The sequence below is a fragment of the Phacochoerus africanus genome, chromosome 15 (assembly GCF_016906955.1).
Source record: "Phacochoerus africanus isolate WHEZ1 chromosome 15, ROS_Pafr_v1, whole genome shotgun sequence".
In the NCBI taxonomy this organism is placed as follows: domain Eukaryota; kingdom Metazoa; phylum Chordata; class Mammalia; order Artiodactyla; family Suidae; genus Phacochoerus; species Phacochoerus africanus.
Window position 1 is genome coordinate 9,429,995 of NC_062558.1, and position 25,652 is coordinate 9,455,646.

At 42.8% G+C, this 25,652-nt stretch overlaps 1 protein-coding gene across 2 annotated transcripts in view; it reads left to right on the forward strand.

The window, feature by feature from the left end:
• Positions 1 to 25,652, forward strand: part of DOCK5 (dedicator of cytokinesis 5) — a 238,865-nt gene that overhangs the window by 119,561 nt on the left and 93,652 nt on the right. For both annotated transcript variants that reach the window (XM_047762590.1, XM_047762591.1), the window contains 9 exons: positions 1,510 to 1,639; positions 5,837 to 5,909; positions 10,094 to 10,236; positions 14,466 to 14,591; positions 19,091 to 19,215; positions 20,553 to 20,651; positions 22,841 to 22,913; positions 23,741 to 23,844; positions 25,000 to 25,183. In XM_047762590.1, coding sequence (XP_047618546.1) covers positions 1,510 to 1,639; positions 5,837 to 5,909; positions 10,094 to 10,236; positions 14,466 to 14,591; positions 19,091 to 19,215; positions 20,553 to 20,651; positions 22,841 to 22,913; positions 23,741 to 23,844; positions 25,000 to 25,183 — 1,057 coding nt within the window. The remainder of the gene's footprint in view (positions 1 to 1,509; positions 1,640 to 5,836; positions 5,910 to 10,093; positions 10,237 to 14,465; positions 14,592 to 19,090; positions 19,216 to 20,552; positions 20,652 to 22,840; positions 22,914 to 23,740; positions 23,845 to 24,999; positions 25,184 to 25,652) is intronic.

A 25,652-nucleotide genomic window follows, 5' to 3' on the forward strand; every position in this document is an offset into this window, starting at 1 on the left:
CTAGAGATTATCCTACTAAATGAAGTCAGAAAAAGACAAATACCATATAATATCACTTTTATGTGGAATCTCAAATATGGCACAAATGAATCTATCTACAAAATAGAAACAGAGTCATAGGCTTGTGGTTGCTAAGGGTGTGGGAGGAGAGAGTGGGATGGACTGGGAGTTTGAGGTTGGTAGATAGAAACTATAACAGTAGATGCAAACTATTGCATTTAGAAAGGGTAAACACTGCGTTGCTACTATACAGCCCAGGGAACTATATCCGACTCTTGGGATAGACCATGATGGAAGTTAATATAAGAAAGGGAAGGTATATACATGTATGATTGGGCCACTTTGCTGTACAGCAGCAATTGGCACAACATTGTAAATCAACTACACGTTCACCAAAAAAGGCATTATTTACTCTTTGGTCTGTCTTCTCATCAGCACCATTTCAGAAAAGCTGCAGTTCATCCTCCTTTCCAGTTAAGCTCTTCCTATTTGCAGATTTCATGTCCAGCCTTTTCAGTTAAATGAAATGTGATTAATTCCTTGGTCATTAAACATTCTACAGAAACTTCTCTTATAAATGATGACATGTGTTATTAAATAATGTCAGGGTGCCACAATCTATGGAGTCTTTATCTGTCTATTAACAGAAGCCTCATAAAACCTTGAGTTAGAAATTCAAGGGTGACGTTCTCATCGAGGTACATCCCTGTCTTGGAGACCCGATTGGCTAGATTCGAGGGTGGATTTGGAATGATTGTTTACAAAGTAATTCTTGATGCAGTAAAGAGGCCTTGGACTGCTACTGCATGAAAAGAATTTGAAACGCAGTTAAATCATTTCCAGTGTTTAAGTGAATGAGATATGTTATGTCACACAAGGGTTTCCTCGCCCATCCTTACGAGTACAAACAGGCATCAACCATGAACCACAGAAGGACAGAGACATTCCATCGACACATTTCTCATTAATCAAAACACACCCAGAAGCTCTCAATGGACACCTCTTATAAAACATACATAACTATGGAAAGCAACGCCGATTAAATTTCTGTGTTATAATTGCCTCACAGGATTATGTGGAAGAGGAAATGAATTATCCCTCACTAGCATGTGTGGATACCCAATAAATGCCACTGTCTTGCAAGTTTTATTTTCATTTGACACTGAAAGGCATCCAGTGCTCAGAGAAGCCCTGGCGGGATAGAAAGCAGTGACAAATGACCACGTTTTAAAATACCCTACATAAGCTGGAGACTTGAGATTGAATATGATCTAATTTATCCATTTGAAGTAGGAGCTGGGGAATTTTTAAAAATAATTTTTTTTGAGTACCACCTTTTCCTCTGATGCTGTGATGGGGGAGGAGGGAGGAGAGTGAGGTCATTGTGCTATTTCAGCATTAGGAAGTACACTGTGGACGACGTTTTATTGTCAGGTGACAAGAAAAGAGACATAAAGGTGGCATAGTGATGCCGTGTGACCTCCATTTGTGCATTTTCCGCCCCTGTAGGACCTCAGCAGCACAGACCTCATCCGGCCCCGCATCAGCCTCGTGTGCCAAATCGTCCGGGTCGGCCACATGGAGCTGAAGGAGGGCAAAAAGCACACCTGTGGACTCCGAAGACCCTTTGGAGTGGCAGGTACAGGAAGCCCCTGGGATGGATGTAAAACAGTGCAGCCGCTGGGAAAGAAAGCGTGGTGGATCCTCAAAAATGTACAACAGAGAACCTAGCATCCAGCAGCTCCCCTGCTGTCTACCCATAAGAATTAAGGATCGGGCGTTGCCGTGAGCTGTGGTGCAAGCCATAGACGTGGCTTGGATCTGGCGTTGCTGTGGCTGTGATGTAGGCTGGCAGCTGTAGCTCTGATTGGACCCCTAGCCTTGGAACCTCCATGTGCCGTGGGTGCAGCCCTAAAAAGACAAAAGACAAACAAACAAAAAAGCAGGTTCTCAAGGAGATATTTGTACAGCCATGTTCATACCAGCATTGTTCACAGTAGCCAAAAGATAGAAGCAACTCAGGTGTCCACTGATGCGCGGATGAATGAACAGAATGGTATATCCATACAGTGGGAGGCCATTCATCCTTCAAAAGGATGGGAATTCTGTTCTATGTTTCAACACGAAAGTACCTTGTAGATATTACATTACATGAAATAAGCCAGTCGCAAAAAGACCAGTACTGCACGATTCCATTTATACGAGGTAATGGGAATGGTTACATTCACAGAGACAGGAAGTAGCCTGGCGGCTCCCAGGAGCACCAGGGAGGAGGCACTGGGGAGTTAGTGGATGACGGGGACAGAGTTTCAGTGTGGGAAGATAGGAACATCTGGAGGGTGGACGGCAGTGTTGGCTGCACAACCATGGGAATGTCTTTCCTGCCCCACATGATGTATTTTTAAAAGGCCAACATGGTAAATTTTATGTTATGTAGGTTTCCACAGTAAAAAAAAAAAAAACTAAAGGTAGGAGTTCCCTGGTGGCTTAGCAAGTAAAGGATCCAGCACTGTCAATGCTGTGGCTTGGGGGGTCACTGCTGTGGTGTGCATTTGATCTCTAGCCTGGGCATGGCCAGGAACAAAGGAAGGAAGGAGAGAAGGAAGTGGGGGATGAAAGAGGGGAAGGAAGGAAGAAAAGAGGAGAGAGAGAGAGAAAGGAAGGGAGAAAGAGAGAGCGAGAGAATCGGGAGGAAGGAGGAATGGAGACCCAGAGACAGTGCAGCATGGATTCGGTTGTCAGTGTGAGCATCAGACATACTGCATTGACGGCCTGGAACCGCCAGCTGGTTTTTTTGGGGGTTCTCTGTCTTCAGATAGACGCCACCACCTCTGTTTTTCCCTCGCTGCCAGCCCTGCGTCTGGTACCCAGCAGGCCCTCCCAGTACAGCCTCCCTGTGACTGTTGGAATCTTCCCTGCCTGTGGCCACATAGAGATGTTAATCAAATAAGATTCTCCCTGGAAGGTGGCTTGCCCGTCTAGGAAATGTACTCTCCCAAGGCACCATTGTGCCTGTGACGGCTTTCAGAGAGGGTCCTTGGCCTGAATCAAACACCATAACCTTCAGGGAGGCCCCTGCATGTTCCTCTGGAGTTTGTTAAATGGAAGAAATAAATTTTTGGTCTTACATGGACATTTTGGTCACTAAAGGCATGTTGAAAGCCATCAGTGAAAGGCCATAATTCTGCTTTGAGTACAAGGGCCCAGAAATGTTGTCAGGGTTGCTCCGTGGGTATGTGGATGGTGAGGCAGCCTCTGTATCATCCTGGAGGCTGTGTGAGCATCATTCATCCAGTGAATGGGCCTGCAGCCCACCTGCTCTCAAGGTTGCCAGGCTTGGCCTAGACGGGACGGCACTGTTTCCTGATAATGAATGAAAATGGAATCCCAGGAAAAGCAAGGAGCCCTGGACCATTTAGCCTTCTCTCTGGTGATTCATTCTTTGGTAAAAAATTTAAGGCACATTCAAGGTCATTGTCCTTCAAATTGGAACAAAGAGATTTGAACGTCATGCTTGAGGCTTTTATTTGCTCCTTTATTTCAGGGTGTGTATGTGTTTGTGTATGTGTGTGTGTGTGTGTGTTCAGGAAGTGGCAGGTGGTGGGAAAGGAAAGGAGAGGAGTCAGTTTACTCTGACTCTTAATGCTGAGCATCAGCAGAAGTCAGGAGTAACTCAATGATGTCATTTGCAAATGAACTGCCTCCTTGGGGGATGCAAATAGAAATTTTGCAACTATTTGTGTGTGTTTGTGCAGTGTTTGCCAGGGTCTCTTTTTTTTTTTTTTTGTCTTTTTAGGGCCGCACCCATGGCATATGGATGTTCCCAGGCTAGGGGTCTAATCAGAGCTGTAGGTGCTGGCCTGTACCACAGCCACAGTAACTCCAGATCCAAGCCTCGTCTGCGACCTATACCACAGCTCACGAACAACGCTGGATCCTTAACCCACTGAGCGAGGCCAGAGATCGAACCTACAACCTCATGGCTCCTAGTCGGATTTGTTTCCGCTGCACCACGATGGGAACTCCTGCCAGGGTCTCTTAAGGGCTGACAGCAAGTTGATGGCATGGCCTGCTTTCTACACCTTCCTTTCAGCCGCATCTTTAATCCCCAAGCCTTACTCACTATGTGCTGGGATTACTTTGCAAAAGCATTTCCTCCCTTATCCTTTGTTTTTCCTGTTATCATTGTCTCCTATCTCAGTTATTTCTTTTAATCTCAAACAGGTAATCTGGGGTGTGGATTACTGGTGTGTGTTTTATGACTAGGTTGTAATTTATTAACCAAGGGACAACCTCATGCCGCAGGCCCTGCCTAACCTCAGCGAATGTAGAGTGAGTGGCCCACTTACTAGTTGTCTAGGCAGCAAGCGTGGTTAGGGTAAATGGTTTGGCCCTATAATCACTGTTGGGTTCATACCCTAGCTTTACTCCTTAAAACTTCTAAGGGAAAATTACCCACCTTTCCTGTGGTCAGTTTCCTTGTCTCTTAAACTAGGGCTAATAATAATATTTGTATAAATAATCCAGCACAAATGAACATCTCCTCAGAAAAGAAAATCATGGACTTGGAGAAGAGACTTGTGGCTGCCTGATGGGAGGGGGAGGGAGTGGGAGGGATCGGGAGCTTGGGCTTATCAGACACAACTTGGAATAGATTTACAAGGAGATCCTGCTGAATAGCATTGAGAACTTTGTCTAGATACTCATGTTGCAACAGAACAAAAGGGTGGGGAAAAAAATGTAATTGTAATGTATACATGTAAGGATAACCTGACCCCCCTTGCTGTACAGTGGGAAAATAAAAAAATTATAAAAAAATAATAATAATAATATATGTAGCAGGGCTGGAACAGTGCTTTTTTTTCACTGAAGTATAGCTGATATATGATGTTAATTCTGCTGTACAGAAAAGTGATCCAATTGTATATATATGATACTCTTTTTTCATAAAGAAAGTCAAATTTTATTAATATCTAACTTTTAACATAATTACGGTGAACTCAGGTCCACTCTAGGGGGTTGAGTTTAGAGGCATGTAAAATTGTGTACCAACCATAATTTTTCTGTCTGCCTAAACAACACTCGCATCGCATGTTTGGAGTGGGGAAATCAAACAGTAGGGTTTTTTTATATTCCTTTTAAAAATTATTTTCCATTATGGTTTATCATAGGACATTGAGTACAGCTCTCTGTGCTATACAGTAGGACCTTGTTGTCTGTGCCCTCTCGTGTGTGATAGCTTACCTCTGCGAACCCCAACCTCCTACTCCTGCCCTCTCCCTTGGCAAGCACACGTCTGTTCTCTGTGTCGGTGAGTCTGTTTCTAGAACAGTGCTTTCTTGTGCATATAAGGGCAAATCAGCATATAGTCTTCTAGTCGGTGTTGCTGGTGCCCCAGCTGCCCTTCATGTATCTGGAAACCAGGTAAGAAAATGTCCAATTAGAGGGACAGTGGACCCTTTCAGGTCTTGAGTTCCTCTTCCAGGTCTTACATTCGATAGACACTCCCACCAAATAAATGCATTCTCTGTGTCTTGGAATACAGGCTAAAAGTGTCATTGTCACGTGACTCAAGAATTCAACAACTTGGCCAAGTAGAATTTTTTAAAGGGAGTCACCTGCAGGGTTGAACTGAGAACACCCAAGCTGCTGCCTGAGCCCCTGCCAGCTCTTCTACAGGCTGAGAGTCATCATTGGCAAAGAAATGAAAGAAATGTCCCTGTTCATTATCTGTCTTCCTCCAGTGCTCTGTGTTGGCTAATACTGTCATTTTCCATCATTGTTCACCACGGCCTGAAGCCATTAGTTCCTTTAATTCAGTGTATCTTTTTCCTAGTGATGGATATTACCGATATCATACATGGGAAGGTGGATGATGAAGAAAAGCAGCATTTTATTCCCTTTCAGCAGTAAGTACTTTGGCACGTATCCCGGGTGACTTGAGACCTAGATCAGGCCTTTGGATGGTGTGTTAACATGGATCCAGGTGCCAGGAACCTTCTGCCGAGTGAGAGAAGGCCAGCTCTTAAGCTGAAAGGTAGAGGCTGAGAGAAAGCTTTATTCATGAGTTCTTCACATTGGACTCCAATTTAAGAGAGTAGACTGAACTTTCCTTACTCTGCGGAAATGACCAGAGGAACATAAGGGGCAGATCTCCCAGAGAATGGTGCCATTTAAGTGCCAGAAATTTCAAAGCCTGTGCTTTGTCATATGCAGCAGGTATCTCAGAGGACAAGCACAGGGCTTTTCAGACTGCCGCCTGCATGTGAATCAGCTAGGATCTTGTTAGAATGTAAAACATGGTGGGTTTGGAGTCTGCATCTAACAAGCTTCTAGGTGATGCTGCTGCTGCAGGTCAAGGGACCACACTTGGAGGAGCTTTGGGAGATTCAAGAGTGAAGGGTGGACCAATCCTTGGCTTCCGGCAAGTGGAGGAAAGCCAGCCTGGGAGTGCATGGAAGGATTCTCCGCAGAGTGGCATGCAGACCCCCTGCTGAGCTTCAGGGTCTTGAGCCCTGGGTGGACCACTAGGGTGGGGGCGCGGGGGAGCTGTTGGAGAACAAGGCTCAATCCCCGCAACCCTGAGGGAGCATACACGTGGACATCATGACCGGCTCTAGTGATCACAAACTGCCTACCCTGCGCATTGCTGGGTATTGCTGAATCTGAATCCTAATAGAGCTGTTGTGTCAGTGAGAAAAGAGGATTGTCTCAGCCAGCGTGCAGCCCCCACAACAGATCAGTACGACAGACTGACAAGTCCAAACACCAGCCCAAGGATATTTGCGTTAATATATGCTCTTATTAATAAGTATTATAATATTTAAAAAATTATTTTAAAATGATATTAATTTTAAAAGCAATGGAGAAAGATAAACTATGCAGGAGATACTGTTTGAGAAAATTAGCTAACCATGTAAGAAACGTAAGTTAGAGCCTCATCTCTCAACTTAGACCAGTGTAAATTCCAGATGATAACACATGTAAGAGCCAGAAATCTGACAGTAATATAGGAAAGTGAGAGTTTTACATGGTGACGATGTGTGGGAGATCTTTCTGAGTCAGACACCAAAGATTTGACTGAAAAAGAAAAATTGACAAGTTTAATCACTCAAAAATTTTAAACAGTTTATACGTAGAAGAAATTAAAGGAGTTGGTGCTGTGACACAGTAGATTAAGAGTCTGACTACAGAAATTGACAGAACATTATACATCAACTATTTTAAAAAAGGGGGGATCTGACTGTAGTGGCTCAGGTCACTTCAGAGGTTTGGATCCCCAGCCCTATGCAGTGGTTTAAAGGATCCGGCGTTGCTACAGCTGTGGCGTAGATCACAGGTCACATTCAGTTCCTGACCCAGGAACTTCCATCATGTCACGGGTACAGACATTAAAAAAAGAAAGAAATTTAATAATATCTTTGAAATGTGTATGAAAAAGAATAAGTATTCTTAAAATATAAGGAATTAATAGAAGTTCATAAGATTGGAGTTCCCGTCATGGCGCAGTGGTTAACGAATCCGACTAGGAACCATGAGGTTGCAGGTTCGGTCCCTGCCCTTGCTCAGTGGGTTAAGGATCCGGCGTTGCCGTGAGCTGTGGTGTAGGTTGCAGACGCGGCTCGGATCCCGTGTTGCTGTGGCTCTGGCGTAGGCCGGGGGCTACAGCTCCGATTCAACCCCTAGCCTGGGAACCTCCATATGCCGCGGGAGCGGCCCAAGAAATAGCAAAAAGATGAAAAAAAAAAGTTCATAAGGATGTAAGGAGGAAGCATACACACACCAAGAAATAGCCTATAAATTCATTGAGAATCAATGAAAGGCAAATTTAACAATGAGGTTTAGTTTGGGGATTGACCATGTTTTAAAAATATATATGATATCCAGTGTTCGGTGGCTGTAAAGAAACATTACTTACAGGAGTATCTGTTGTTACAATACATTAAAAGCCTTAAAATTTAGAAATTTCAAAGACCATGCTCCATAATTAACAGTGCTTATTTCTATCAGTGTCATTTTAGGTGATTTTGCTCCTCTTTCTGTTTAACTCTCTTCTCTCTTTTCTATGAAAAATATGTATTTGTAATTTTATTTAAAATATTAAAATCCTTTTCTTTCATTTTAAAGTCCAGCATCTTTGGGCTCATTTCTAAATAAATGTAATAGTACAAATGGCTTTGCCAAGTACTACTTCCCTTCCTCATCCAGGGACTGCTATTTAAAAAAATTTTTTAAATGTATTTAATCTAATATCCTACCACTTATATACCAACCCTCCAAGAATATGGTGAAGTAAATATTTCATGTAGCTTGCTGCTAATATGAATTATGATATAACCTTCAAATTCATGAATGCTGCTTCCAATATATATATGTTTACTGAATAAATATGATATATTAAATTTAATAAATATAATACATTAAAGTATATCATAATCATATTAATATATTAGATTAAATGACTTCATATATTAAACATATTACTGTATATAATATGCAATAAAATCATTGCATAAATATCAAATATATTTAAATATTTAAAATGTCAATACATTATACTTGTGATAAACATAAATAACTTTCATATCCATCAGTTTTTTCCCATGAATGTTGTCTCTGTTTTTTGTATCTATATAGTTATGTATGTATTAGGTATACATGTATATTAATGTAATAGAAGCAGCATTCATGAATGTGAATGTTACATGAAATACTGTAAAATAATATTAGTATTATACATGTATATGTAAATAATAGCAGCAGCAGTTCATGGATATGAAAGTTATTGTGTTCCATAAAAATGTTATAAATATATATACAATAGGAGCAGCATTATGGGTACGAGTTGCCTCTAATGTAGTTTTCTATCTTCATCTCACTTCTCAGGTGAGTTCTTCCTTTGGTTATGTGCTTTCCCACTTACTTTCTGAATCAGCTCTTACTTAGCAGTCACGCTGAAACAGTGAGCCTCAGATTGTCTCCAGCGGATAATAATACAGGCTTTGAGTCTCTGCGGAGCTTAGCCCTAATTTGATTACCGCTCACTGTGTGGCCAGCAGTCACTATAAAGCTTTCATGATGCAAATCACAGCCTCTGGCATTTAACTCCTACAATTTATGGCAAATGCTTTCATAACTTACCTCCAAAGCTTTAGAGTTGATAATATGGGGAGAGTTTTATATGTGTATCCTCCTCGTCCGTTTGAGAAAAAGAGTCATTTGCAGACCACTCAAATGGTGGCAATCCCACTTTGCAGAAAGATAGTTCAGCCAAAAACGTGCCTCCCCCCTCTGGTCAGGATATGCATCTGAACTCTGCAAAGAGAGCTGGCCTGTGTGTCCTGGGCAAGATAATAAAACCATAGCAGAGGAGATGGGACGGACCATTGTCCTGCCCTGGGCTGATATGTAGTTACTGATAGCACTTGTTCTTTCCATAGAATGGGGGCTGGGCTGGGCTCTTTGCTCACCCCGTAGGAGCCTCAGCCTGATGTGACCATTAAAGTGACACTTGTTTGCTGGGATCTGTGCCACTGCAACCCTAAATATAATTTGCCATCACGTGAGATTCTAAGAATGCCATCCAGAAGCTGCTGCATATATTACTGCTCTTGTACACTGAGTGTTGGTACTAGATGGGGACCCTCAAGGCATGTGCTCTAGCTCATTTCCTTACAGGTGAGGACACTGAGGCCCAGAGGTGACTGGCAGAGCTCATTTCCAGTAGCACCAGAACTAGAGGCTGGGTCTCCTGCCACTTGCCCTGACCGTCTAGGATTCCATGACTTGCAGCCTCTCCCACCTTGTAAAGTGCATGGAGCATCCCCTCTGTCTGGTTTTAGTTGTTAACACTTGACCATCAGTTGTGTTTGTTCCTGGGTTTTTTGTTCCTCTCTCTCCCCCACATCATTTCAAAATGAATTTGGTATCTAAGATTTTACCCAGTGGGAAAATAAAGGAAAGATAGAAAGTGTCCTCTAGGTAGGTTCCTTTACTGTTTATATTTCCGAATGATTCCCCAGGACTCACGGCTGAGGCTGTGCTGCAAGAAACTTCCTCTTTTTTCCTTACCAGTAATTTCTGACTTTCCCAGAATTGCCATGGAAACCTATATCCGGCAGAGGCAGCTAATCATGTCGCCCCTGATAACATCCCATGTGATTGGGGAGAATGAGCCGCTCACTTCAGTCTTGAATAAGGTGATAGCAGCCAAGGAAGTCAATCACAAAGGACAAGGTACTGAGCTGGGAGGGCCTCTGGTGGGGCCGGAGGGTGGCAGTCAGAGCTGGTCCTTGGACTCCAGCCTTGTCGTTATCTTTCTCTGATATAAAACAGACCTGCTGGGGACTGCCCATCTCAAAGTCTAACGAGCGCCAAGAATGCACCCAACCCTGAGCTTGATCACAGCTGTATTTTGTAAATTCTGTGCAACAAATTCCTTTCCCCTGAGTCTTTCCTCATTTTTTGTCCACCCTATAAGCCCAATGCTGTCTCTAGGTAAAGACACAAAGAAAGAGTTTTGTTGGGTTTTTGTTTTTGTTTTTTGTTTTTTGTTTTTTGTTTTTTTTGTCTTTTTGTCCTTTGGGGCCGCACACGCGGCATATGGAGGTTCCCAGGCTAGGGGTCCAATCGGAACTGTAGCTGCCAGCCTAGACCACAGCCACAGCACCTTGGGATCCGAGCCGCGTCTGCGACCTACCCCACAGCTCACGGCAATGCCAGATCCTTAACCTGCTGAGTGAGGCCAGGGATCCGACCCGCAACCTCATGGTCCCTAGTCAGATTCGTTAACCACTATGCCACGACAGGAACTCCAAGAAAGAGAATTTAGAAGATAATTATGTTCTACTCTCTGAGTATGTTTGTCCCATTGCATTTCCTAAAATGGAGAAGAAGGAGACCAAGGTAATGAAGATGAATATGTATTAATATAAAATAATGGGGAAGTTCCTGTGTGGCACAGCAGGTTAAGGATTTGGTATTGCCCCAGCTGTGGTGCAGGTTGCAACTGCTGTGCGGGTTCAGTCACTGGCCCAGGAACTTCCATATGCCTTGGGTGTGGCCGAAAAAAAGGAAAAGGGCTATCTAGTGAAATGTTTTTAATTGTTTTTAGTATTTCCATATATTATTATGTTGACATTTAACTCAGAGGAGTTCTGCTTATTGAAAGTACACTTTTTAATTCAAATAATAAGGGAAAATAGTTAAAAATTTAAAACTCAAATACCAAGTTGGTAATGATTTGGTGATAATTTTGAAGATTGAGTCACTTTTTTTTTAAACAAAATCGTTTGCCAAAGTGGAAGCAATTAGGAAACATATTATTTTTAGTGTATTTAGTTTGCCACTTATTCAGAATTATCCTGAATAGGAAATACATATGAAGAATCATAGAATCTGGGGAGAGAGAGGGAATGAGATGGACTGGGAATTTGAGATTAATAGATGCAAACTATTGCTTTTGGAATGGATAAGCAATGAGATCTTTCTGTATAGTACTGGGAACTATGTCTAGTCACTTATGATGGAGCATGATAATGTGAGAAAAAGGAATGTATAGGTGTATGTGCGACTGGGTCACCTTGCTGTAGAGTAGAAAATTGACAGAACACTATAAATCAGCTATAATGGAAAAAAGCAAAAATCACTAAATTAAAAAAAAAAATCATAGAATCTGAAAATAAATAACCCGGAGTTCCCATTGTGGCTCTGTGGATTAAGAACCCAACATACTGTCCATGAGGATGCAGGTTCGATCCCTTGCCTTGTTCAGTGGACTGAGGATCCGGCATTGCCATGAGCTGCAGCATAGGTCACAGTTGCAGCTTGGATCCTGTGTTGCTGTGGCTGTGGCAGAGGCTGGCAACTGCAGCTCCAATTCGACCCTTATCCTGGGAACCTCCATATACCACAAGTGTGGCAGTAAAAAGATTAAAAAAAGATAATAACTAACTAAATGTATCTCTGTTGCTTTGAAACTCCTAACCTAAGGATATAATTTGTTAGAGTGAAAAACCCTTACACTCAATAGATGGCTTTGTATGTATAATTTTTTAAAACAAAACTGAGAAAAATATTCTTTCTCTTCCTTCTTAACAGAACACTTTTCAAATGTTTTTGTGCTTTTCATAAATATTATTTTTGACTGCATAATATTCTATTGCTTAGATTTTTAGAGCATGGAACTCCCTAGATTAGCGCTTACGTGCCTTCTAATTTTTCACCATTATATATATATATATTTTTTTTTTCTTTTTTGTCTTTTTAAGGACACCCGCAGCATATGGAAGTTCCCAGATTAGGGGGTTGAATCAGAGCTGCAGCTGCTGGCCTACATCACAGACACAGCAACGCAGGATCTGAGCCCCGTTTGCCACCTACATCAAGCTCGTGGCAACACAGGATCCTGACCCGGATCCCTGGAGTGAGGCCAGGGATTGCACCTGCATCTTCATAGATACTAGGCGGATTCTTTTCCACTGCATCACAGTGGGAACTCCCCACCATTATAAATTTAAATAACCCTGATATGACTCTCTTTATACATGAAGCTTTTTCCGTATTTAGAACTACCTCCCCAAGAAAATTCCCAGAAATAGCACTTCTGGGCCAAGCGATGGGAAAAAGCTTAAACCTGGAGATACGCATATTGTCTGAATGCTTCCCATTGATTTCTTTCTTTTTTCTTTTTTTCTTTTTTTTTTTTTGCTTTTTCAGGCCGCACTCGGTGGCATATGATTCCCAGGCTAGGGGTCCAATTGGAGCTACAGCTGCCGGCCTACACCACAGCCACAGCCACACAGGATCCGAGACACGTCTTCGACCTACACCACAGCTCACAGCAACACCAGATCTTTAACCCACTGAGTGAGGCCAGAGATCAAACCCACAACCCCATGGTTCCTGGTTGGACTTGTTTCCACTGTGCCACAATGGGAACCCCCCACTGATTTCTTACAGTGGGCAGGAATTACCATCTGCCTGCTTTGCGAACTGATGTTTAAAAACCTCTACCTGGAGTTCTGGCTGTGTTACAGCAGGTTAAGGATCCAGTGTTGTCTATTTGGTGGCTCAGGTTCAATCCCCAGCCTGACACAGTGGGTTAAAGATCCAGCGTTGCTGCACCTGTGGCGTAGGTCACAGCTATAGCTTGGTTTCAGTCCCTGGCCCAGGAACTTCCCTATGCCATGGGTGTGGCCGGAAAAGAAAAAGAAAAAAATCTTTACCTTTTGAAGTGTGAAAAGTGGACTTCCATAGCATTAAAAAAAAAAAAATTGTTTGACAGTGAATTCTTTAGCCCTCTTGTGTATTTATGTATTTTCTAAAGTTTTCCTTCTCGGTTTTTGTGAGCTCCTTACATAATGAAGATAATAACCTGTCTTATGGAGGACACATTATTTTCAATTTATGATTTACCAAATATTTAAAGATTTCTTGTACTTCTATGTGAATTTTGTGTCTGTGTTCTGTTTATTTGTGAGGATCTAAAAGTGTTTTTCTTCCAATGAAATTCATAATTTCCTGTATTTCCCCATGCCTTTTATAGGCATGTGTAGTATATGGCATAGGTAACATGCCTTTTGCTTTTTTATATATATCAGAATTTCAGTTTGGAAACAAACCCAACCAGTATCCATGAGGATGCAGGTTTGATCCCTGGCCTGGCCCAGTGGGTTAACCATTCAGTGTTGCCATGAGCTGTGGTATAGGTTGCAGACTCAGCTCCAATCTGGCATTGTGTGGCTGTGGCGTAGTAGGCCAGCAGCTGCAGCTCTGATTTGACCCCTAGCCTGGGAACCTCCATATGCCCCACCTGCAGCTCTAAAAAGAAGGAATAATTTCAGTTATTATATAGATAATTCCTTTGCTTTTGTAATTTCTACATTTGTTTCTCTAAGAAAAATGGTTCATTCTCAGAGATTTACTACACTTTTTTCTTTTAATTTTCTGTCTTTTTTGTTTACTTTTCTGTTAGGAATTTGTTTCAATGAAAATGTGTGACGAGATTAGACCGATTCTGTCCTAAGTAGCTAGAAAATTATCCCAGCACATTATGAAGCTGTTCTGTTTTTCATGATTTATGTCTCTTTTGCCATGTGTTTAGTTACTATATGTAATTAAACTTGATTTCATTGTCTCCATTGAAATATATGTTTTCTACTACTAGTATCACTCATTACTATAATTTTACATTATTTGGGTATCTAATAGGGGCTGTCTTTATCCTTTTTTCTTCCCCACAGTAAACATCTGTTCACCTCTCTATCAAATTCTCAAAGAAATCCTGCTATGATTTTGTTGGGAGTGTCATTAAAATTCTAAGTTACTGGGGGAGAACGTACATCTTTATAATAACGTATCTGTGTATATCAGTAACATGCATGTATTTTTCTCAGCGTTTGTGTGTACATTTATTATACAGATCATAACAAAGAACTAAAAGTTTTTCTTTTATTCTTTTAAAGGACTTTGGGTTTCGTTGAAGCTATTGCCAGGCGACCTCACGCAGGTTCAGAAAAACTTCTCACACTTAGTGGATAGATCCACAGCAATCGCCCGGAAAATGGGCTTTCCTGAAATAATCCTTCCAGGTAAACGTTTGCTAGATTCACCTGTTCTGCATCTTCTAGGACTTCTTTCTATGCAGCAGTTACTTCTAAGGGGACCATTGAGGCAACTTGGATCCATCAGTTTTCCTCATCTACGTGCAGTGAGGAGATAGTGGGAAAAACAGGCAGGCCTGCTACACCTTAGAAAACTACCCAGTGTGTGAACCCAAGACAGTGCTTTTATTTTTTTTTTTATTATTTTATTTTATTTTATTTTTTTCCCACGGTACAGCAAGGGGGTCAGGTTATCCTTACATGTATACATTACAATTACATTTTCCCCCCAGCCTTTCTTCTGTTGCAACATGAGTATCTAGACAAAGTTCTCAATGCTATTCAGCAGGATCTCCTTGTAAATCTATTCTAAGTTGTGTCTGATGAGCCCAAGCTCCCGATCCCTCCCACTCCCTCTCCCTCCCATCAGACAGCCACAAGTCTCTTCTCCAAGTCCATGATTTTCTTTTCTGAGGAGATGTTCATTTGTGCTGGATATTAGATTCCAGTTATAAGTGCTATCATATGGTATTTGTCTTTGTCTTTCTCACTCATTTCACTCAGTATGAGATTCTCTAGCTCCATCCATGTTGCTGCAAATGGCATTATGTCATTCTTTTTTATGGCTGAGTAGTATTCCATTGTGTATATATACCACATCTTCCAAATCCAATCATCTGTCGATGGACATTTGGGTTGTTTCCATGCCAAGACAGTGCTTTTAAACGTAACTCCTAAATGTGTCTCTGCGGTCTCTTCCTTTGTGTTCCACACAAACCCCTTTGAAATAATTCCCCAGACCATCACCCATATATTCATAGCAGCACTATTCACAATAGCCAAGACATGGAAACAACCTAAATGTCCATCAACAGATGAAAGGATTAAAAATATGTGCTACACGTGTACAATGGAATACTACTCAGCCATAAAAAGGAATGAAATAGTGCCATTTGCAGCAACATGGATGCAACTAGGGATTCTCAGAGTAAGTGAAGTAAGAAGAGAAAGACGAATATATCACTTACATGTAGAACCTAAAATATGGCAAAAATGAAACCTATTTGCAAAACAAGAACAAACTCAGACATGGAGAATGGACTTGTGGTTTCCAAGAGGGAGGGGGAGAAGGGGATGGACTGAGAGTTTGGGGTTAGTAGATGCAAACTGTTATATTTAGAATGAATAAGCAATGAGGGCCTGCTGTACAATACAGGAAACTATATCGAATCTCCTGGTATAGACCATGATGGAAGATAGTTTGAGAAAATAATGCATATTTTTGTATGACTGGGTCATAACATTTTTTTGCTGTACAGAAATTGACAAAACATAAATCAATTGTTCTTTACTAAGCAAATTAAGGGAAAAAATTCTAGAAAATCAAGCTGTTATCTATTGTGTAAAAATTCAGGTTCTCAAACTAATGCAAGGTCTTATTCCTTCTTTGGGAGATTAAGGAGCAGTCGTAATTTGATGCCTCACATACGTAGTGGGTATTAAAAAATATTTGTGGGGTGGATAAATAATAAAGCCATAGAATGGAGATGATCTTTTTCTTCTGTTCTCATAAAAAGTAGTTTTTCATCTGCTTATTTCATCCCTTCCAGAGCCGCTTGACCCTAATCCATATTCATCACTATTCTGGGAAAATGGTTTGTCTTCTTGTTTGCAAAAATAAGTATTGGTGCCCTTCCTGAAACTGGAGGCAGTTTTATTGCTACATCAAGGCAGAAATCTGGAAAAATAAAGTAGAAGTTTATTTTTTGGACAAAGTTAATTTGTCTTTGAAATCCGGCTGGAAAAGCTCTTTGTCATCAGTAGTAATGGGTCATAGACTGCCAGGGCTCTTAATAGATGTTAAAAATCATCTAGAATGATTTGTCCCAAATACTGGTTTTCCAATCAGCTAGTCAGGATCACCTGAGAAACATTAAAATACAGATTCCCAGATTTTTCTGGAAACTCTGACTTAGTTTGTAAGACCAGGACTCCCTGGGGTGTTCTGGTTATCAGCTAGGTTTGAGACATACACATCTGGACCACTGTCTATCACCTTGTGGCTCCCTCTCATTATTTTTTATTTATTTATTTATTTATTTATTTATTTATTTATTTATTTATTTTGGTCTCTTTGGAGCCACATCTGCAGCATGTCGAAGTTCCTAGGCTAGGGGTTGAATTGGAGCTGCACCTGCCACCCACAGCTACAGCCACAGCAACGCCAGATCAGAGCCATGTCTGTGACCCACACTGAAGGTCATGGTAACGCCAGATCCTTAACCCACTGAGCGAGGCCAGGGGTCGAACCTGCGTCCTCATGGATACTAGTCAGAATCATTTCTGCTGAGCCACAACGGAAACTCCCAGATCACCCTTCTCATTTAACTTGCTTATGTCTTACTCAGAATCCCAGTTTGGAGCTCATCATCCTGTACATCAAGACCTGACCCTTCTGTTGTGTTTTATCTAAGAGAACAGCCCTTCCTCCATCCACTGTCACAGACAAGAAGCCTGACAGTCACCCTTGACACCTCCCTTCCCTCACACCTCACATACAATTAACAAAGAAGACCCATAAGTTTTTCCTTGGAAAGGCCTCTGAAATCCACCCCTTTCTCTCTGTCCCATTGCCACTGCCCAGGTCATAGCTAGTGTCATCCATTCCCTGCACAACTGCTGTCACTTCCTCACGGGTTCTCTTATTTCTGCTCTTGGTACCTCAGCTGCTCTTCTCTACACTGTAGCATGAATCATCTTTTTTTTTAATTTTGTCTTTATTAGAGTATGGATTTACAGTATGGTGTCAATTTCTACTGTAGAGCATAGCAACCCAGTTATATATATATACACGCATTCTTTTATTCTTTTTCTCATACTATGACCGAAGATAGTATGAAAGATCTTTTATAAACGCCAACCTGATATCGTTCCACTCCTTCCTGGCTGAAAACATGGTGATGACTTCTGTTTCTAATCAGGATGAAGACATAGATTCTTTTTTTTCCCCCCTGCTTTTTAGGGCTGCAACCATGGCATATGGAGGTTCCCAGGCTAGGGGTCGAATCAGAGCTGTAGCTGCCGAACTATGCTGCAGCCACAGCAATGCAAGATCCAAGCCACATCTGCAACCTACACCACAGCTCACAACAACACTGGATCCTTAACCCACTGAGCGAGACCAGGGATCAAACCTGCATCCTCATGGATGGGAACTCCAAGACACAGATTCTTTTCTTGGCCTTCAGGCCTTAGGGAAACTGGTCTTTTGTCTGTCTCTATAGCCCCATCTCACACCAGGTTTCCCCTCACTTGAAGAATTCAGTCGTATGTCTGCTACCTCTGGGCCTTTGCACATGCCACTGTCTCCCACTCTTACTCTCCTTCCTCCAGTACCAGCTTGAAGGCAAGATTCCCATGCCCTCCAAACAAGGTTGGGACTTAGTGTCATGCTTTCACTGAGCCTGGCCGGTCCCTTCATTGGTCGTGCTGTATTTCTTCAGGTGACTGATCGTGCCTCCCCACCCACCAGACGAAGCCATTTGAGGGTGAGGTTGGTACATGGCTCACATTGTCTCCCAAACGCCTAGCACAGTGCTTGTTACAGAGGAGCTCAGTCCGTTTTTCAGATGAGTAAATGAATATGATTTTTATCGCACTGTACCAAAATTTACTCAACCGTTTCTATGGTTGGAAATTGAGGGTGTTACCAAGTTTTCACTTTCATAAACACCACCATGAATATTCTTAGGGATAAATCATTGCTCACATTTTTTTTATTGCTCACATTTTTTATCATAGTATAGTTGATGTACAATATTATATGTTTCATGTGTCCAACAGATAACGAATCACAATTTTTAAAGGTTGTATTCCATTTATAGTCATTATAAAATATTGGCCATAATCCCTGTGCTGTATGATATATTCTCGTTGCTTATTTATTTTATCCATAGTGGTTCATACCTCTTAATCCCTTAGCCCTATCTTGCCCCCTACCCTCTTCCCTCTTCCCACTGGTAACCACTAGCTTGTTCTCTGTATCTGTGAGTCTGTTTTTTTTTTTTTTGGTTTATTCACTAGCTTGTTTTATTCTTTAGATTCCACATACGAATGATATCATACAGTATTTGTCTTTCTCTGTCTGACTTTCTTTTATGAGAATCTCTGGTCCATCCATGTTGCTGCAAATGGCATTGTTTTGCTATTTTTTTATGGCTGAGTAATATTCCATTGTGTTTATATACCCATCTCTCTCATTCCTTCATCTGTTGATGGACACTAAACTGCACTTTAAAGACACAATGATATGTACGGAGAAGAAGAATGAGATCAACTAAAGGAAATAACACAAAAACTTCTGCTGTAGGAATAGTTTATTGCATAGAGTATTTTATATCTTATATATAATTTACATCTTATTACCTCCCGAGAATTATAAACGAGCCCCCTCAGCAGCACTCACAAGATGGGTCGTAACCTTGCAGGAGACGTTCGGAATGATATTTATGTCACCCTGATCCACGGGGAGTTTGACAAAGGGAAAAAGAAGACACCGAAGAACGTGGAGGTGACCATGTCCGTGTATGATGAGGAGGGCAGGCTCTTGGAGGTACGTAGTGTCCTAGCAATCCCAATGCTGTCGCACAGTTCTTCACAGTAACATGACTTAGGGTCTGATGTTAATTGTTCTCCACTGTTGAGTGCATTTGGTTTTTCATAAGGGAAAAATAGGAAACCTGTTAAATTTGTGAGGAGCAATTACCAAATTTACTGCTAAATTCATGTGGACTCTCATTTTCTCCGGTGCTGAAAAAGACCTCCCGTCACCAGGGATTTCAGGTAGATGCTTCCGATGGAGAGATTCCTTATCATTTTCAAGTTATTTAGCCCCTTTCAAGCCTGATAAGTTCCTCTGGGGCTCGTGTTTAGTGGCACACGTCCTCCATCTGGGTGAGCTGAGCCTGTGGCGAGGCACCTGTTAGAGCTGTTACACTGGAAGGCCTCTTGGTTCAAGGTCAGCTACCACTGCGCTCTGTAATTTTAGAAATCAGAAAACTGCAGCCCCAGAAGGATAAGCTCTTTTCTCAGGGATGCACAGGACTCAGTAGTGGTGCTAAGAATGGATACACATGTCCTGACCTATTCCTTTAATGGGAGTAAACCTTGATTCTGACATGAAAGAGAAGGCCAGGGGGGGGGTGGTTATGGGAGGTTTTCCTTGTCTCTCCTGCCACCTGGCTCCTCCTTTATGAGCCATAGTTACCTGCCTTGGAATCCACTCCACTCCCTGATCCCCTCATGGTGGGGGTCACAGCACAGTATACAGCCCTGTCACCTCCCCATGAATAGGATCATCTTTGAAATCAGTTGGCTCAGTCAAGTTGTCTTAAGGATTAGCAGAGGGCTGTGGGACGTGGTATGGGAATGACCTGTTGTGCCCTTGAGCCCCAGGAGTTCAAGTTCATATCCTCACGGCTTTGCTCACTAGCCTGGAAGTGCCCCCGGGGAGACCTGGTTCTGCTGAATGAGGGGTTCATTTCGAGGAAGAGGCAGCCCTAATTTCTAAGTTCTGGTGAACATGCCACTGCAACTACAGGCCAGGTCCTTAGAGAGGAGTGTAGTTGGGGCCTCACCCAGTGGTGCATCTGCACGCATGGCTCCCGGTCACCCTTACTGACCTCTCTTCCCTGAGAGAGGAAACAAAAAAGTGGAAAACTTAGGGCTGGGATGGAAGAGGGGATAAAATTTCCAGCAAAGAGGAATGGCAAGCTGGTGCCAGGTGCCTCAGCAACCAATACCTTTGGACACTTAGCCCCTTACAGAAGGTGCTAGGAGCTCATCCTTGCTCTACTCTTCGCCCCCACATGTAACTGGCTGGCCACGCTGGGTAAACTTAGTGTTCTCAATCATACTACCTCCTTCTCACTTTTTTCTTTCCATTTAAAGAAAGCAATTCATCCTGGTGCTGGGTACGAAGGCATTTCTGAGTACAAGTCAGTGGTCTACTACCAAGTCAAGCAGCCCTGTTGGTATGAGACTGTGAAGGTGAGCATGTGCCCTGTGTAACCCCATCATATATGAGACCTTTGCAGAATATGGACCTCACTGGGGTGACATTGGAGCTGCAGCTGCAAGCCTACACCCCAGCCACAGCAATGGCAGATCCTTAATCTACTGAGCCTAGCCAGGGCTTGAACCCACATTCTCATGGAGACTAGTCAGGTTCTTAACCCATTGAGCCACAGTGGAACTCTATGAGGCCTCCTTTAGATTCCTTTCTGTGTTCTACCCACACATCGTTCTCCTTTATCCTAAAGGTTTGGATAAATTGCCAGGGGTGTGTGTTAAGAAAGAAACTGATGGGAGTTCCCATTGTGGCTCAATGGTTAACGAATCCGACTAAGAACCATGAAGTTGCAGGTTTGATCCCCGGCCTCACTCAGTGGGTTAAGGATCCGGCGTTGCCGTGAGCTGTGGTATAGGTTGCAGATGCGGCTCAGATCCCGCGTTGCTGTGGCTGTGGTATAGACCAGCGGCTACAGCTCCGATTAGACCCCTAGCCTGGGAACCTCCATATGCCGTGTGTGCGGCCCTAAATGGACAAAAAAAAAAAAAAAAGAAAGCAAGGAACTGATCATCGTAACTCTGCAGAAGAGCCTTTATCTTTCATAAGCTTCAGAAAGCTTAAATAACATTCTTGCTCAGAAACGTGTTGAAATTTGGAGAGAAGCGTGTGGTTGTAAGGATGTAATAGGCTGCCAAGATGGTCCCGAACCAAATGGAGATTTTCACACTCTGCAAGCAGTTTCCTAACATTTCTTTCCTTCCTGGCCTCTAACCAAGTGTTCTGGGCCTCTTTTCAATTTAAATATGTGTCTGGCAGATTCCAGTGCTTTTCATTCAGATCCATCGTCGTGTGTGAGCCTTACTATAGCCCTACGACTAGAATAGTCCAAGTGGCAGTAGCCCTTTTGCTGATGACATAGCTGACATTCAAAGAAGTGAAGGGACCTTCTAAGATAGACCAGGATGAGAAAGAATATAAAAAAGAAAACATATCACATATGTATGACTGAGTCACTTTGCTGTACAGTGGAAATTGGCACCACATTGTAAATCAACTCTACTTGAATTTAAAAAATTTTTTAAAAAGTGACTTACCAAGTACCTCTAGCTGCTCAGTGTTGGAGCCTAAACTGGAGCTCATGTCTTCTGAACCCCATGATCCATTGGCTCTTTCTGATTGTCCAAGTGTTATGAGCTATCCATACAACAGTTAAAAAAAAAAAATTTGCAGGATTTCTCTTCATAGCTCAGCAGAAACGAATCCGACTAGGAACCATGAAATTGTGGGTTCGATCCCTGTTCTCACTCAGTGGGTTAAGGATCCAATGTTGCCGTGAGCCGTGGTATATAGGCTGCAGACGCTGCTCGGATCTGGTGTTGCTGTGGCTCTGGTGTAGGCCGGCAGCTACAGCTCAGACTAGACTCCTAGCATGGGAATCTCCGTATGCCACGTGTGCGGCCCTTGAAAGACAAAAGACAAAAAAGAAAGAAATCTGCACTATTACCTCAATTCGGAAGTAACCATCTTCTACAGTTTTATATATTTCATATGTTCTGAATCATGCTGTTTGTACAAATTTATAGTGTGCCTTTTCAAACTACTTCTCTTGAGGCATTGGAAGTTCTTCAGAAATGTATTTTTAGATACTTGCAAAATATTCCATTATACAATCATGGCATGATTATATAATACAGTCATTAAACTGTTGGCCGTAATTTCTCTGCTCTTTTCATTGCCCATGCCTTGGTTTTCCCTGCCCTTTCTATGTATATAAGCAACAAAAACAGGCCTCCTTGTCCCCAGTGTTCTATCTTTTCCTTCTTTAGAGGCCCTAATTATTACCATATGAATATACACCTTGCAGTCTGAAAGGTTCCATATAGACCTGAAAGTCCCAATCTTTTCCCTCTGAACTATTTCCTGTTTCCCACCTGAGAAAGTCCTGGGACTGTTGTGTGACGTCTCCATTTTCAGAATCGACGATAGTCAGCAAAGATGATTGTTTCTTGAGATGCTTTGAATTTTGAAAATCGCTCAGTCTCCTTTGAAGGAAACCCTGCCCTATTTCTCACTCAATAGAAATTAGTCCTGCGACCAGATCCTACAATGAGCTCTGAGTATGAAGGCCTGTGCTGATATAAACTCTTCCTTTCTTATGATTGTTCAGGTATCCATTGCTATAGAAGAGGTCACACGCTGTCATATAAGATTTACCTTCCGACACAGGTCGTCTCAGGAATGTAAGTAGTAGGGGATCTTTGACTATTTTCATCCAAAAAATATTATCTCCTGCTTGGCAGTGCTTTTTGTGGGTCTGGGGAACAGGATACTTGGCACCTTTATATCAAGAGCCATTGGTGCTAAGGAAATCCAAGGAATGAATTATTCTAGGCTGGGAGATCTGTGTTTATCCTTCTATATCTGAATTTCTTGTGGGGAGATGGGGGAGAGTGAGGGTGGCCTGGACTCAGGTGGGAACAGCAGGGGTGGAGTGAAAGGGCATGGGTGCCAGAGGCCCTGGGGATGCAGAGTTAGTGTCGGGGGAATCATTGTCAACACCCCCAGTTCTTTTTTTTTTTTTGTCTTTTTAGGGCCGCACCCACAGCATATAGAGGTTCCGAGGCTAGGGGTCGAATTGGAGCTACAGCTGCTGGCCTACGCCACAGCTCACAGCAACGCCAGATCCTTAACCCACTGAGCATCAGGGATCCAACTCTCAGCCTCATGGTTCCTAGTTGGATTCGTTTCCACTGCGCCACGACGGGAACTCCTGTTTTTTCGTTGGTTTTTTTAAACACCCTCAGTTCTGATTTGGATGATTGAGTGGACTCAGAGATGTAGGAAGAGGAGCTCACTTGGGGGCACCAGAAGATTTCAGTTAGGGAGCTGTTTCCTTTGAGAGCCTGTGCCGTGCACATCACATGGGGCTTATTGGAGCTCCCTGAATTGTGTTGATGACAGTGTGTTTGCACAAGAGCCCCCAGAGCAAAATGTGCCATCAGCTCTCAGAGCCATCACTGCCTGGTATCCCTCTGCCCTGCTCAGACACGTATTCCTGTCTTTTCAGCCAGAGATAAATCAGAGCGCGCCTTTGGGGTGGCCTTCGTGAAGCTGATGAACCCGGATGGCACCACTCTGCAGGATGGGAGGCACGATCTGGTGGTTTATAAGGTGGTGCGAAAGAAAGAGGCTCAGAATATTGCTGAGGACATATTTACTCTCTCCAAAACCAAGTTCTGAAAACTCCTTTCAGACTTATATATACACATATTGACAGCTTCTCTAGGCCTGTACACGTTTGCCCCTTCAAGTCTAGAGCCCTAGAGCATTGTGGTCACACCAGCTCCGTGGCCTGGCATCCCCTTTCTGGAAAGGGCATGTTGCATTGGCATGTGGACCCCTCAATGACAGACCCTCCCTCTCCTGCACATGGGTCCATGCAGGTGAACAGTTGAGGGCTGCCCCCAGCCTTCTGCTCTCTGTCTCGCCCTGCAGTGGAGTGTTGATAGTTGCGCTGCTGGGCTGGGTTAGTGTGGTGGGTGTGGCAGGATGTGGTTTTCATATCAGCTCAAGGCAGGCACCATGTCTCTGCCACGGGGCCCCCTTTCCTTTCCTGTCAGTTTGGTCCTTGTTCTCCCCTCTAACTGTTGCAGAGCTGTCACTTCTACTGAGATTTTAGCCAAGGAAATAGATGTTGGGAAGATCTCATTTGTCCAACAATATCCAGGAGGCTTTTCACACAGCTGGGTAGCTTTCTTGAGATGAATGTACCTGGTGTGTCTTTCCCTTCATGGCTCCTTGGCTCATAAAGAACGTTAGAAGGCATGGCAAGCTCTTTTTTCTCAATGGACCCAATGAGGTGTAATTGTGACCATGTACACAATCAAGAAAACAAAATCCCTGTGTAGCCCTGGGAACTACGTCTAGTCACTTATGATGGAGCATGATAATGTGCGAAAGTAGTATGTGTACATGGATGTGTAACTGGGTCACCGTGCTGTACAGTAGGAAAAAATTGTATTGGGGAAATAACTTGAAAAGAAAAGAAAATCCATCCTTATTCTTTGTTATGTTTATTTATGTAGACCAGAGACTAGGATATTGATTTCTAGTGCATAACTTACTCCATTTTCATTCAGTATTGAAATTATTTCCAAGCCCAGACTCCGGAAAGGTATCAGTGTGTCTCAGAATTGGAAGGGATCTCATTGAAGGAAACTTCATTTCTCATGTTGAAAATGCCCCGCACTCAGGGTAGATACTTTTCTATCTCCACGTAAGAGATTTTGTCCCTGCTTTGGGATTCCCAACATGCTCCCTTTACAGGGTGACAACAAGAAAATGGAAGATGCCAAGTTCTACCTGAGCCTGCCTGGAACCAAGGCAGAGATGGAAGAAAAGGAGCTCCAAGCATCCAAAGCCCTAGCCAACTTTACACCCACCAAGGATAGCACAAAAGATAGCTTTCAGATCGCCACACTCATCTGCTCTACAAAGCTCACCCAGAACGGTAGGCGTGATGACCTGAGTGACACCAGAATTGGGTTTTCTCTTTGGTTTCCATGGATTTCTTTGTCAGCCTTGGGGCACTGGACCCTGTGCGGGGCTGTCTTCTGAGGTGCAGTTCTGGGCAATCTGGATTCTGCACTCAGCTCTTCATGAACTCCACTGTCGTGCCCTGTGACGTTGATAATAAGAGGAGGACACTGGTCCTGGCAGAGGAATGTCAGTCTCCTGCCTAAGCAGGTGTGGCCAAGAGCAGGGAGGGTTTCCCATTAGCCTTCCATCCTTCCCCCTACAGATTCTTCTTTCCCAAGCGGTCAGAGTTTTTCCATAAAATCAGCTCCACAGTTCAAATGGGGCATCATTTTGTCCTTTCTTGAAATCTGATAGCAATAAAAAGTTAAAAACTTCTTGTGAGTGTATCAGGGCATGTGATGGCCAATCACAGCTTCTTACTCTTTTAACCTATGTAATAT